The sequence below is a fragment of the Hypanus sabinus genome, chromosome 20 (assembly GCF_030144855.1).
Source record: "Hypanus sabinus isolate sHypSab1 chromosome 20, sHypSab1.hap1, whole genome shotgun sequence".
NCBI classification, from domain to species: Eukaryota; Metazoa; Chordata; class Chondrichthyes; order Myliobatiformes; family Dasyatidae; genus Hypanus; species Hypanus sabinus.
In genome coordinates this window covers 8403577-8418885 of record NC_082725.1, presented here as the reverse complement: position 1 = coordinate 8418885, position 15309 = coordinate 8403577, and the positions used below count along the sequence as shown (strand labels likewise).

Below are 15309 nucleotides of genomic sequence, written 5' to 3'. Positions count from 1 at the left end.
ATGACTGGGCTCAGATGGCTGAACTTGAGGCCCTGCTCTGATGGTTTTCAGAAATTGTACTGATGTCAAAACTTGTTTGAACTGAATAGAAGCATTCAAAAGCAATGTTCAAGTAATTTAAAAAGGAACACTGTTAAAGACATAGAAGGTTATGAAGTAATACATTTATTTACAGTGTTGTGTAAAATTCTTAGGCACATAGTTATAGCTAGAGTGTGTAAGACTTTTGCATAGTACTGTATATTGGTTAAAACATAGTACTGTACAGTGGTTGGGAAACAAAACACTTCACTTCAACTAGCATCTGAATTCCATCTGAATGGGGCTGCTCTTCATACTCCAACCTTTCCTTGTGTTAACCTGAGGTATCAGGAACAAAATACATTCTTCCAGTATCTGACCTCCACCTTCTTCTTTGTCTGCAATACAGTGCATGACCGTGGACACAAGGCACGGCTGGCACGTGAAGAACATCACAGCAGCTTTTCTCCATAAGACTGCTGGCAAAATCTAAATACTTATCAGGCCATTCCCTCTATTACGATAATGGCCCGAGGATAGTCATACAAATACGCTACTTCCCATAACTAATTGCTTTCCTACTGGATTATATCATTTTTTAAAAAATGATTTTTATTGAATCCAGGATATATTAAAAGTTGGAAATTATTGCGGAGATTAATTAATCTGTCATGTTAAGAAAAAGATCATAATTACAGTACAGTAGTTTATTCAATCAATATTATTTTATTGTTTTGACTGATGAATAAGAAAATAAATCTTGGGTAGTAAATGGTGACAATTTTGAAATATGATATTGTGTGTTAAGATCTATAAATGAACCTTTATGTTTTCAATAATTTTGATTTAAAAAAATTGACAATTAGGTTTAATTTGGTTTATTTTAAAGATGTTTTATATAAAATGAATACATGGACATATCCTGCAACAAAATCGATCTTTAGCAAATAATACCCAGTTTAGAAATTTGCTTTCATATCAGATCATACTAAATGGCAGAGGATTAAAAGCAGGATATATAATTATAAATGGTCTATGAGTAGATGAATTAGATTGGGTTAGGTTGGAGATTTTGCAGAAGAAATCATAAAAGATGGGTGTAAATGTACTTAGGAACATAAGAATTAAAAGCAGGAGTTGGTGCTTCAAGCCTGTTCTGCTTTTTAACTATTAATTAATAATAATATAATGTTATATTAATATGATGTTACAATAATATTAATGTTAAACTAACAATATTAATAATAATTATATGATATGGTTCCTTAAGGTTGTCATAGCTGGGGTGGTAATGAGGATACGCTTTCACTACCTACTAAGTGCTCCCAACGGTGTCCATCTCAAATTGCCCCTGACAACCAAGTCCAGGTCCTGGCCTTCACATGTGGCTTAGGTACTAAGACTGGCAGAACCATTTCAACTGACGGGGGAAGATGGGTTACTGGTGCCTTAAAACCAGTTGCTTTGGGCAGATAGGGATCATTAACCATGGTTGGCAGCTCATTTAGGAGAAGGAAAACTCTGATCTCAAACGCCCTCTGCCTTGCAGCTATAGCTACTCATGGGGAAGGCTTTGGGAGTAAACCTCAAGGGGAAAAATCCACAGCTGGACTCTCTAAGGCAGTTCAAAGTTGACTAGCAGCTTCTGCAATGCTGCTGATCCCAAGCTGTGTCAGTCTCTGCCATTCCTTTGGATCCATCAGCTGTGACATGAGCAACAGCTTGCTCTCCCTATTGTACTGCCCTGATTTGCGTATCATGTAGACAGCTAATAAATTAATATTAGAATATTAAACTAATAATATGAATGAATCCTGATGAAGGATCCTGGCTCGAAACGTGGACTTTTTATTCCCTTCCATTGATCTGCGTGATTTGCTGAATTCCTCCAGCACCTTGTGTGCGCAACCACTAACAGTAACATTATCAATACTGTTATTGATGAGAGTGTGAAATGAGCTCCAGTGGAAGTGGGTGGATGTAGATTTGTTTCCAACATTTAAGAGAAATTTGAATTGGTACATGGATGGGAAGAGAATTGTTGCGGCTTGATGTTAAAAATATTGTTTGACTTTTTAAGAATCAGTTATTCGTCACATGTATATCAAAACATACAGTGAAATGCACTGTTCGAGTCAAATTAAATCACTGAGGATTGTGCTGGGCATAGCATGTCCACCACACATTAACCCTAAATGTATGTCTTTTGAAATGTGAGAGGTAATTGGAGCACCCAGCGGAAATCCTCGCAACCACAGGGAGAATTACAAACTTGTAACAAGCAGCATCGGGAATGGTTTCCCGATCGGCGATCACTGGCGCTCTAAGTTGATGCGCTAACTGTGATGCTACCTTGCCACCCACTGTATCACTTGACACAAAATGTGGGTTGGGGTTTCCTTTATTTCCCTCTATAACCCGAGTATAGCTGAGCCCTCCACGTCTCATGAGGCACAAAAGCAGATTTGCAGTTGGCTGACATTTTATTCAGTAAGATTAGTCGAAGACAAATATAAAAAATGGCATAAAGAAAAGTAATGGATCTTTGGGGAAAAATTTGAAGGTGGTTGGCATGAGCTTTGAATTGCTGAATAAGAATGAAATTAAATGGATGTGCACTGGGTTACGTTAAAATAATACAAATTTAAACTGGAAGAATGATATTTAATTGACCTTCATTCCAAACTGTCTATTAATCTTACCTGGGGACCTGTAGGCCCAGGAGGACCAATTATACCTGTTACATTACATAACGATTCATTTGACTTTATTTTCAATGGTACGTTCTTCAAATTTATTTCTTCCTGAGGAAAGCAACATTAAAAGAAAAAAGTTATATGTTATTATTGTAAATAAATGATTTCTTTCAGAAGATGCTAAGGTAGCAAAAAGGACTCACTTTGCTCATGGGAATTTAAGTCATTGTTCAAAGACATGCATTTTCAGAACTGCTTTCAAACATCATAAGACCATAAGGCAAAGGAGCAGAATTAGGCCATTCAGCCCATCGAGTCTGCTCCACCATTCCATCATGGCTGATCCCAGATCCCACTCAACACCTGTCTTCTTGCCATAACCTTTGATGCCCTGACCAATCAGGAAACTATCAATTTTCGCTTGAAATATATCCACCATCTTGGCCTTGTGTCATGATATCGGTCATGATAACGGTCATGATAAATATTAAAAGGAAGACCTGAAAATTATATGACATAATTAAGTCATATTGAGCCATCTGGGTACAGTGCATGAATTAAAATCAAATGCGCAGCTTAAGACCCAGGATTTCCCCAAGATATTGGGCCCTTACAGAAAGCATTCTGTCTTTCATATCTACAGCATCAGCAAATTATTACACGTGAAATTCTGCGACTGCTGGGAACCCAAAGCAACACACATAAAATGCTGGAGGAACTCAGAAGGCCAGGCAGCATCTACAGAGAGGATTAAACAGTCGATGTTTAATCCTGCACCAGGATTGGAAAGGAATGGGGAAGATGCCAGAGTAGAAAGGTGGGGGTAGGGAAAGGAAGCTATGTAGAATGTGGGTGGGCAGGAGAACTAGCTAGAAGGTGCTAGGTGAAGACAGGTGGATGAGAAAGGTAAAGGGCTGGTGACAAAGGAATCTGATAGGAGAGGAGAAGGAACCACAGGAGAAAGGGAAGGAGGAGGGGACCCAGGAGGTACAAGAGGTAAGAGGCCAGAGTGGGGAATAGAAGAGGATTTTTAGGGAGAAGGATTTTTTTAAAAACTGGTTAGGAGAACTTGATATTCATGGCATCAGATTGGAGGCTACTCAGACAGAATATAAAGTGTTGCTCCTCCACCCTGAGGTTGGCCTCATCATGGCATAAGAGGAGGCCATGGACCAACATGTTGAAACAGTAATGGCAATTGAAATTCAAATGTTTGGCCACATCCTAGCTAGCTTCCTTCCCAAAATGTCAACTGTTTGTTCATCTCCGTAGATGCTGCCTGACCTGATCTCTTCAGCAATCATTTTAATGAGGAGTGTGTTCTTGATGAAAATTATAAGCTTTCAAAGCTCAAGATAACAGGCAGGCAATCCATGCAGCTGGGGGCAGTTGTTCATCATGCAATGGGTAAGAATGATTGTGGAGTGGCTAAGTCACCAAGGAATTTGACATTACTCACAAGACTTTTGCTTTCCCTGAAGACGGGTGGTGGAAACATCGGGGGTGGTGGAGGGGTCAAGAGACAGCATTTGTTAATGCTTCTGTTTTTGTGTTCCACAGGCGCCAGTGCTACATCACAAAATACAATTAAACATAATCTTACTGAGGTTAGTGTTCCAACTCAATACTCCTCAAATTAAGAAAAAACTCTGGAATTTAAACAAAGCAATGCATGCAAGCAACGTAAATGTTAATGCCTATTTTGTCCTAATCAATATGTAGTCATGCTAAATCAATTCAGTTATAAACAGCTCCGCAGTGGTCTTCATACTAGTATCAATCTGAATAAAATCATGGATTCATCCACTGTTCTCAATATTCAATTATATTGATGAGCAAAATCGACAAGCTAATTTCTGATAAGTTAGGTACTGTCAGAAGATTTAGGCAGTGTTATTTTTGCTCAAGTCAGCTTGTCGGATCATTTTGAAAGCACGAAGCGGAGATAAGCTGTGGTGACAGGCTGTCCATCGGAGCTACAGGGATTATTGCTAGCAGAAATCCAGTCCTTTGGTGATCGCACTTTACACATTTCAATGTCGCTGTTAAAGGCTTCTATTTTCATTGCAGAGCAACTAGGAAACTGTATTTTCAATTATCATAAGACATAGGAACAGGATTAACCATCTAGCCTATCAAGTCTGCTCTGCCATTCCATCATGGCTTATTTATTATCCCCCTCAACCCTATCCTTCTGCCTTTGCCTCGTATCGTTTGATGTCCTTAATAATCAAGAACCTATCAACCATTGCTTTAAATATTCCCAATGTCTCGGGCTTCACAGCTGTCTATGGCAATGATTTAGCATCCTTTGGTTAAAGATATTCCTCCTTATCTCTGTTAAAAAAGGACATACTTGCATCCTGAGGCTGTGCCCTCTGGTCCCAGATAACCTCACCATAAGAAGCAATTATTAATGTATAAGTGCTCAGAGACTTGTTGAGTGTCAGCCCAAAGACTGACCAGCAGCTGCAAGGTAAATGTCAGAGATATGAAGGAGTACTGTTGGGTGTATGGGGTGTCCAGGGAGGGTTAGCACTCCTGGTGAACGGACTTACGGTGTCCATTCTGGGGCAGCTCACTCACTTTTGGTCCCTTCTGAACACTCAGCTCTCATCTATTGCTCCAAGTAGCTGTTTGTATGTGACAGCAGCCACACTCCGATACACCTCTTTAACAGACAGGCTAAAACAGGGGAGGATAGCTGGCAGCACCACCCCGATGAGATAGGGACATGCAAAGCCAGTTCTGGCAGACTGGGCGGATGAGATCCAACAGCCAGGAAGGCGGTTCTCTAACACTTCATGGAGAGCAAAGGGCATGACAAGTCAAAGAAAGCACCATGGTCACCCACTGCAACCAAGAAAGATCCCAGTCTGTGATGCTTGTACATACCACTGGACCAGGTCTTCTGAGATCGAGAGAGTGGATCTGCCCCAGTGCAATGCCTTTTCCACTTTAAAATCTCTCCTGCCTAGGTTCCCTGTCATCGTTGGATACAACGGATAACCATCATAGATGGGATACTCAGCACTTGTCTGGATAAGCATAGCTCCAACAACAGTCAAGAAGTTCAAATCATCCAGAACAAAGAAACCTGCTAGAATGGTACCTCCTCCATGACATTAGACAGACTGCAATTACTCACCACGGCTTCTTAGTGAAGACGCTTGAACTCCAACCTATTCACCATCTGCAATACAGAGGCAGCAGGACCACTGTCACATCCTCCATATTGTGCTGATGTCTACAGTTACTTAATTGCCCCTGAGGGAAATTCCTGGAAGCCCAATGGTACCCATGGGTGGGTTATAAATACTGGCCTTATTAACAACTTCATATAGATTAAAAAAAGTGATCATCAATTGTATCATTTGCATTTCCAAAGTAAGAAAATCCCTTGGAATTTATGTAAGTTTTAAAATTATCTCGGTAGCAGCTGGGATCTGGATGTTTGTTTTTTTTCTAAAGGATACAAGACCATAAGACATAGAAGTAGAATTCAGCTAATTGGCCCATTGAGTCTGCTCTAGCATTCCTCTCAACCCCATCCTCCTGCCTTCTCTCCAATTATCGTCTGACACTGTGACTAATTAAGAATCTATCGACTTCCACTCCATGTCCACCCTATCGAGGCCTTTCAATGTTTGGTAGGCTTCAATAAGATACCCCCTCATTCTTTTAAACTCCGGTAAGGACAGGCCCAGAGCACTTAAATAAGTATTATTATTTTTTTAATCAACAGAGAAAATAAACTGCTAGAAATACTCAGTGGATCATGCAACATCTTGATAATTTTCTTATACCAATGGCCTTTCACCAGAAACAGGGATTTGCCTTTTCGGTTGAACCAACAAGACCAGGGACATAATAAATAGGAGGTCTGAAACATATTGACATGAAATGTTACTTCATTTTTCATTTTAATTTCAGTTTCCTAACATCTGTATTTTTTAAATGCATGCTTCCCTTAGGAAATGTCTGATTCCCGGGCGTAAGTATTCTAACAAAAGTAGAAATCTGATCCAGTGATTCATAACCTCTTGTGTTTCAGTCTAGGAGTTTCAAGATTGAAGTAGTGTGTAGAAGAGCAGCATCGACAGAAGAGACACTCAAAGCGCATGGACAATCCCCTGCTTTTCCTTGAGAATGAGACAGAGACTCTATTCCAAGTATAAAGGGGCTTTGTTGTTAAAGTGGATGGAATTCCACTGGTGAAATACAGATTTTAAGCAATTTGTAATCTGTGATTTCAATTCATACCAGATGTGGTGTGTGGCATCCATACAGGTGATATGATCTCGACTGCATTTACAGTGCAGAAACAGAACCTGGAGATATTCCAGAAGAATAGCAAATTGAAGCAGAGCAAGATTATTCTGAGAGCAAGGAATGGCTCAAGGATTGACCCGTTTAAGCGCTGTGCCAGGACAGAAAGGTCAGGTACTTAATGGATCGAGGCAGTGGGGTCCCAGGCTTGACAGCTTATCAAATTTAAGCTCCAGGCCCGGTTGAAAAGGCCAGGGTGTTGAGGCCAGAGGTAAGGGACAGGCCAGTGTTCAGCTCGCTGATCTGTGAGGTTTACTTGTCTCTGTGCTGAACTGAAGCCTTGGCCTGTAATTAGTGGGTTCCTGGTTTAGTTGTGACTGACTTTGTGGCTATGAGCTCACTTTTGTTATTTTCAGTTCTGAATGTTAGTTGCTTACTTTTATTGTTTGCACGATTTTTTTTGCGTGTTTGACGTTTGTACATTTTGGAGTTGCAAAACATAACAGTGGTGACGAGAAAGTTTTAAATAAACCTGAGATGACTGCCTACCTGTTGAAGTGCAACAACACGTTCGAGTTAAAAAAAGGCCAAAAATAGATGAATTCACAGGTTCATAACCAGTAAGTACCATGTGATAATAGTCATTAATTAAAAAATGAGCAGAAATGGCTGGAAAGGTAGATGTATTCCATTGTACAAAAGATAACTGGATATTGTATACTGGGCGAATTGAGCTATATTTTAAAACAAATGAAATTGCTGAGTGAGCTGGGTAGAAAATCATGTAGTTTGCTCAGAAGTTTAACGCCTCCACCAAACCAGCTGAAATAAGCTTTGGTGATATTGTGCAATTAATTTAGGGATATTTACAACCGGAACTATGGTTGATTGCAGAATCCTCTAGGTTTCATAAGAGGAATCAAAAGGCAAGGGAGTCTATTTCAGCTTATGTGGCTGAATTGAAGAGATCGTCTAAGCATTGTCAGTTCAGCGAAGGAGGACAAAGTGGAGGACAAAGAACATCTCCAAAATCTCAAGACAGTTTAAAAAAAAAGTCAGAAGATTATGGGCTCAGAACATGATGCAACAAGTGTGAATACTTTAAACCAAGCCGAATTTACTGTGGTCTCACTATTGATGCAAAAAGATACACAAGTGTGCTGAGAAAATTCAAGCAGTGGTGGATGCCCCAAGGATGTGTCACAGTTCCAGTTATTTTCAGGATGTATAATTTGGTACAACAGATTTCTGACAAACCTGGCTACCGTTCTCCACTGCTTGAAATCGTCATTATAGATTGGGAAAAAATGGTAACAGAGAAAGCAGTGTGAGGTGGCTTTCCGAAACGACAAAGGAAATGGTGACGTCAGGCACTGTACTTACACATTATGATGCACATCAAACAGTGAAGTCTACCTGTGATGCATCACCTTATGACAAAGGTGCAGTCTTGTCACGTGTTATGAGTGGTGGAAGTGAACACCCCATAGCTTTTGCATCACATTTCCTTACTGCTGCTGAGAAAAAATCTGCACACGTTGACAGAGAGACCTTGAATCTAGTTTGTGGTGTAAAACATTTTAACTAGTACTTGTATGAGAGAGTGTTTACTCACATTACCGATAATCAGCCATGGGTGTCCACTTCCAACACACAGAAGGGTGTGTTCCACTACCAGCAGCAGCACTAATGGGCTTTGTTTCTTGGAGGACACAATTACCAGAATTGAAGAGGAAAACTAATCATGGAAGTGCTGATAGATTGACCTGTTTACCCTTGGAAAAGAAAATACCTGAAAAATTTACAGAAGAGGACCTTTCTCCTGACATTTCCCTCATGCAAATTGAAGGTCTTCTGATTACTGCTGAGATGATCCAAAGGGAAACCTGAAAAGACCCCACACTGTCTCAGGTCTACATGGCCACCCAAAATGGTTGGAATGTGCAGCAGAGATCTAGTTCACCCATTTGTACTTCTGAACAAGCACTCCTGGGGGACTACAGAGGTGAACAAAAGTGGAAAGGTTAAGGACAGAAATGGACCACTCTCCTATACTGTGGAGATTGTGTCTGAAGTCATTTGGAGACAACACATCAATCAGTTGAGGACAGCAGAGTCAATTGTTTAAGAAGAAAGGTGTCCAGGCCTGTCAGAACCACTTCCTGCAGTTTCAGAGCCAACTCCTACAACCACAACAGAGGTGACGCCAGAAACAGAGATAGTTTCAAAGCCACAATTCTCACCGGCCAAGCAGAGTGACCCCTTTTGTCAGGAAAGACATTACCCACAAGAGGAAGCCATCCTTCACAGTGATTAAACCTTTAGCTTTGAATGGGACAATTTAAAATTTACTAAGCTGGGGAGGTCTGTGTAGTAGTTTTATTATATAGCATACAGGAGTTGTCTTCGTGTGTATATAGTTGAGATGCATTCTATAATGAGTTGGAGTTTATAGCTAATCAGGGAGGAGTGATGCATATTTAATATTTCAGTCATATCTGTAACATCTTTTTGATTAAGCATTCTTTATTGTTTACATAATTCATTACAAGTTATATGTAGAAGTAAATGAATGGCATTTATCATTACGCGGCCATGTGCACCTCAGTTATATTAAAAATGAAGGTTTATGATTTGGAGTTACAAAATATAACAGCTTTATGTTTTCATGATAATTTCATTTTCTCATGCATCTTTGTACAGCAGTAAGATTATGCTTATGCAACCAGGCAGATGGGACTCATCAGCCTTGGTTAGCAGTTCACCCAGGTCAAGGGAAACTGATTTCAAAACTCCACTGCTTTGCAATGGTACCCACTCGTGGGTAAGGCTTCAGGAATAAACCCTGAGAGAAAAATCCGGACATGGAATTCCTAAGGCAGTCAATAGACAGTAGGTGCAGGAGTAGGCCATTCGGCCCTTCTAGCCAGCACCGCCATTCACTGTGATCATGGCTGATCATACACAATCAGTACCCCCTTCCTGCCCTCTTCCCACATCCCTTGACCCCGCTATCTATAAGAGCTCTATCTAACTCTCTCTTGAATGCATCCCGAGACTTGGCCTCCACTGCCTTCTGGGGCAGAGCATTCCACATATCCACCACTCTCTGGGTGAAAAAGTTTTTCCGCATCTCTGTTCTAAATGGCCTACTCCTTATTCTTAAACTGTGGCCTCTAGTTCTGGACTCACCCATCAGCGGGAAAATGCTTCCTGCCTCCAGTGTGTCCAATCCCTTAATAATCTTATATGTTTCAATCAGATCCCCTCTCATCCTTCTAAATTCCAGTGTATTCTAGTCCTATCTTGAGTTCAACGCTGTATAGCAGCTTGTGCGATACTGCTGGTGCCAACTTTCTCTGATGTTCCTTTGGATTTACCAGCTGTATGGTGAGGGGGTGCCTGCAGCATGGTCAACGGTTCACTCCCTATATCACACTGCCCTGGATTGCAAGCATTATGCAATTCTTTTTTTTTGAATATAAGCCAACGTTGCCAAAATGAATCCAATTGTACACTTCTAATACAGCACTACAATCATCTGAAAGCAGGTACCCAACAGGAATTAACGTTGTAACACTGGTTTATTATTGTGATGTGTATTGAGACATAGTATTTTTGTTTGTTTGCTAGGTATCAGTAAAGACAGTAAAAGGAAACAGAATGTAGAATATGGAATACAGTGTAACACCTGCAGGGCAGATAGCCAGATAAAGCAGTGACTATATTTCATTAGGAGTTTGAGGAGATTTAGTACATCACTAAAGACTCATAAATTTATACTGTTGTACCGTGGAGAGCATTCTAACTGGTTGCATCGCTGTCTGGTATGGAGGCGCCACTGTACAGGATCGGAAATAACTGCTCAAAGTTGTAAACTCAGCTGGCTCCACCATGGGCACGAGCCTTCCCAGCACCAAGGATACCTTCAAAAGGCAATGCCTCAGAAAAGCAGCATCCATCTCGATGTCCCTCATCACCCAGGACATGCCTTCTTCTCATTATTACTACCAAGGAGGAGGTATAGGAGCTCAAAAAACACACAGCTTCTTCACCTCCACCATCAGATTTCTGAATGGACAATGAACCCTGTGTACACTACCTACTATGTTTTCCCTTTTTTTTGCTCTCTTTTTGCACTACTAATTTAATTTTCATATATTTTTCTTATTGTAATATTCCAATGCACTAATGCTGCAAAACAATAAAATTCAACAAATATGTTTGTGATATTAAACCTGACTCAGATAACATGCAAGGGTTACAATGAGTTAGATCAGGAGATCAAGAGCTCATCTTTAGTATATGACAGGTCTGTTCAAAAGTCTGCAAACAGCGGGATAGAAGCTGTTTTTGACGCTGATGGCATGTGTTTTCAAGATTTTGCAAATTCTGCCTAGGTTTCTTGGGTCAGAGCTCTATTACAGGGGTCCCCAAACTTTTTTGCACCGCAGTCTGGTTTTAATATTGACAATATTTTTGCGGACTGGCCGACGTGGGGAGGGAGGGTTGTTAATCATGACCGGAATATAGGTGATAAGTCAACTACAAGTCACTTGTAAGTGGCTAATATACTCAATTTCGTTTCTAAAAAGGTTTATCTAACGAATTTAATATTAAGCACACAGCGCATATTTTCCTCGCATAAATATAGTGATAAATCAATTAGTCACTATAAGTCAATAGCATCGTAACATTTTAAGTAACGTCTGGCTATTTAAACACACAGCGCATATTTTTCCCGTATGAACATATCAAATCATTGCAACACACCAACATCGCTGAATCAGTGGGAGCCCTGGGCTTGTTTCCGTGCAACAAGACAGTCCCATCGAGGGCTGACGGGAGACGGCGATACACCGAAGGAGGGAGGTTCCGTATGTCCAGTCTATTCCGTGATTTAGTTTCGTCGCATTCATTGCAGAAAACCCCGCTTCGCACAGATATGATGTTGGAAATGGAAGCAGCGTTTTCAGTGCTTTCGTGGCTATCTCAGGATATTCAGCCTTGACTTTGATCCAGAATGCCGGCAGAGATGTTACGTCAAACACACTTTTCAACCCGCCGTCATTTGCAAGCTCGAGGAGTTGATCTTTTTCCCGCGCTGACACGGATGACGCGTGCGCAGTGACCTCGCGTGCGTTCAAGTTCAACAGTGGGCGTGACAGGCAATGAGGAAAGGCGCGGCTGACTCGTATCGTTTCCTCGCGGCCCGGTGCCTGGGGACCGCTGCTGTATGAGCGTCTGGAACTCGGGACCCGAAGGTCAAACATGTGATCAGAAGTTCCGCGGCGAAACCTGAAGATGGAAGCCTGATAACTGTGAGTCTGAGAATCTAGGGTCAAGGACTGGAAGGGTGGGGTAGGCCTGTCTACTCACGTGAGGGTGTGGTTAGTGGGCGGGGGTGTGGGTGGGAAATGGGTCTTGTGTTGCTGTTTCTGCTGAATGTTGTGGGTGGGCTATGCTCTCAACACTTGTGGGCTGCCCCCAGTATATCCTTAGATTGTGTTGCTTGTTAAATGCAGATAAAGCATTTCACTGTATGTTTCAATGTACATGCGATATATAAATCTGAATATGACAGAGGAAGGGAGAAGAATGTATGGGATGTGAGGGGTCTTTGTTTATGTTGGCTACTTTCCCCAGGAACAAGGTATGTAGTTGGAGTCAATGAAGGAGAGGCTGCTTGATAGACTGGACTGCATTCACAACTCTGCAACTTCTTATAGACCTGGGCAGAACATTTACCATACCAAGTTGTGACTCATCTTGATAATCTCTATTATCATCATCATCATTATGTGCCGTGTTGTGCAATGTATGTGAGCATGGTCTTCTATTGGCCATGATTGTTCTTGGCAATTTCTTCCTACAGAAGTGGTTTACCATTGCCTTCTTCTGGGCAGTGTCTTTACAAGACAGGAGACCACAGCCATTATCAATACTCCAGAGATTGTCTACCTAGCATTAGTGGTCACATAACCAGGACTAGTGATATGCACCAACTGCTCATATGACCATCCCCCATCTGCTTTGCATAGCTTCACATGTCAGGGGGCTAAGCAGGTGCTACACCTTTTCGAAGGGTGATGTGCAGGGTGAGTTGCAATATAAAAGGCGGACAAAATTGAACTGGGTGAATACAGGACTGAAGGTGTGATATTTGAATGTGCACAGTATACCAAATAAGGTAGATGAACTTGTAGCACAGTTACAGATTGGCATATGATGATGTAGGTATCACTGAATCATGGCTGAAAGAAGATTATAGATAGGAGTTTAATGTCCAATGACACACATTGTATCAAAAGGACAGGCAGGAAGGCATTGGTGCTGTTGCTCTTTAGTTTAAAAAAAAAGAAAAATCATTAGAAAGAGGAGACATAGAATTAGAGGGTGTTGAATCTTTGTGGATAGAGCTAAGGATCTGCAAGGGTAAATAAAAACCCAATGGCAGTTGTATACAAACCCTATATCATTATTAAGGATGTGGTCTACAATTTGAAACAGGAGATGCATGCCAAAAGGGCAATGTTACAAGAGTCACGAGGGATTTCAATATGCAGATAGATTGGGAAAATCAGGTTGGTGCTGGATTCCAAGAGAGGTAATTTCTAGAATTCCTATGAGATATGGCTTTTTGGAGCAACTCATGGTTGAGCCCATTGTGGGGGGGGGGGGTGGGGGTCAGATATTCTGGATTGGTGTTCTGAAATAAATCAGAATTGATTAGGGAGCTTAAAGTAAAAGAACCCTTTGGGGCAAGTGATCATAATATAATTGAACTCACCTTAAAATTTGAGATGGAGAAGCTAAAATCAGATGTATCAGTATTTCAGTGGAGTAAAGGAAATTTCAGAGGTGTGAGAGAGAAGTTGACCAGAACTGAGTGAGAAAGAACAGGGATGACTGCCGAGCAACAATGGCTGGAATTTCTGGAAGCAATTCAGAAGAAACAGGATATATACATCCCAAAGAGGAAGAAGTATTCTAAAAGTAAGATAACACAACCATGGCTAACAAGAGAAGTCAAAGCCAACATAAAAGCTAAAGAGAGGGCATATAAAAGATCAAATTTAGTGGAATTTAGAGAATTGGGAAGCTTTTTTAAAAAAAAAATCTATGAAGGCAGCTAAAAAAGTCATTAAGAAGGTAAAGATAGAATATGAAAGTAAGTTTACCAGTAATAATAAAGAGGATATCAAAGGTTTACTCAGATATATAAACTGTAAAATAGAGGCGAGAATGGATATTGGACTGCTGGAAAATGATGCTGGAGAGGTAGAAATGGGGGAAGGAAGCAGTGGATGAACTGAATAAGTATTTCGCATCAGACTTCACTGTGGAGGCCAATAGCAGTATAGTGGAAGTTCCAGGTGTCGGGGGTCATGAAGTGTGTGAAGTTACTATTACTACAGAAAGGGTTTTGGGAAACTGGAAAGTCTGAAGGTAGATGAGTCACCTGGACCAGACGGTGTACACCCCAGCATTCTGAAAAAAGTGACTGAAGAGATTGTGGTGGCATTAGTAATGATCATTCCAGAATCATTAGATTCTGGAACAGTTCTGGAAGACTGGAAAATAGCAAATGTCAGTCTACTCTCAAGAAGGAGAGAAGCAGAAGAAACAAAACTATTGGCCATTTAGTCTGACGTCTGTGTTGGAGATGATTATTAAGAATGAGAACTCAGAGTACTTGGAGGCAAATGATAAAATAGGCTGTAGTTAGAATGGTTTTCTCAAGGGGAAATTTTGCCTGAAAAACTGTTGGAATTCTTTGAAGAAATAACAAGAAGAATGGACAAAAGAGAATTGGTCGACGTTGTGTACTTGGATTTTCAGAAGGCCTTTGACAAGGTGCCACACATGAGGCTGCTTTGCAAGCTACGAGCCCATGGTATTACAGGAAAGATTCTAGCAGTGAGCCTTTACTGGTTGGCTGCCAGTGACTAGTAGTGTTCAACAAGGATCTGTGTTGGGACCGATTCTTTTTACATTATATATCAATGATTTGAATGATAGAATTGATGGCTTTTTTGCAAAGTTTGCAGATTATATGAAGATAGGTGAAAAGGGCAGATAGTTTAGAGGAAATAAAGAGGCTACAGGAGGATTTAGACAGATTAGGACTGGTAGAAAAGAACTGGCAAAGAAATGGTAGATGGAATACAGTGTTGGAAAGTGTATGGCCATGCACTTTGATAGAAGAAATGAAAGGGTTGACGTTTCTAAGTGGAGTGAAAATAGAACAAAACACTCAAGTGCAAAGTGACTTGGGAGACCTTGTGCAGGACTCCCTAAAGGTTAATTTGCAAGTTGAGTC

At 40.8% G+C, this 15309-nt stretch overlaps 1 protein-coding gene across 1 annotated transcript in view; it reads right to left on the bottom strand.

Annotated features, from left to right (window-relative positions):
* Positions 1-15309, bottom strand: part of colq (collagen-like tail subunit (single strand of homotrimer) of asymmetric acetylcholinesterase) — a 92379-nt gene that overhangs the window by 60975 nt on the left and 16095 nt on the right. Inside the window, exons 2-3 of the mRNA XM_059945032.1 lie at positions 4177-4286; positions 2724-2825 (exon numbers count right to left, since the gene is read on the bottom strand). Coding sequence (XP_059801015.1) covers positions 2724-2825; positions 4177-4286 — 212 coding nt within the window. The remainder of the gene's footprint in view (positions 1-2723; positions 2826-4176; positions 4287-15309) is intronic.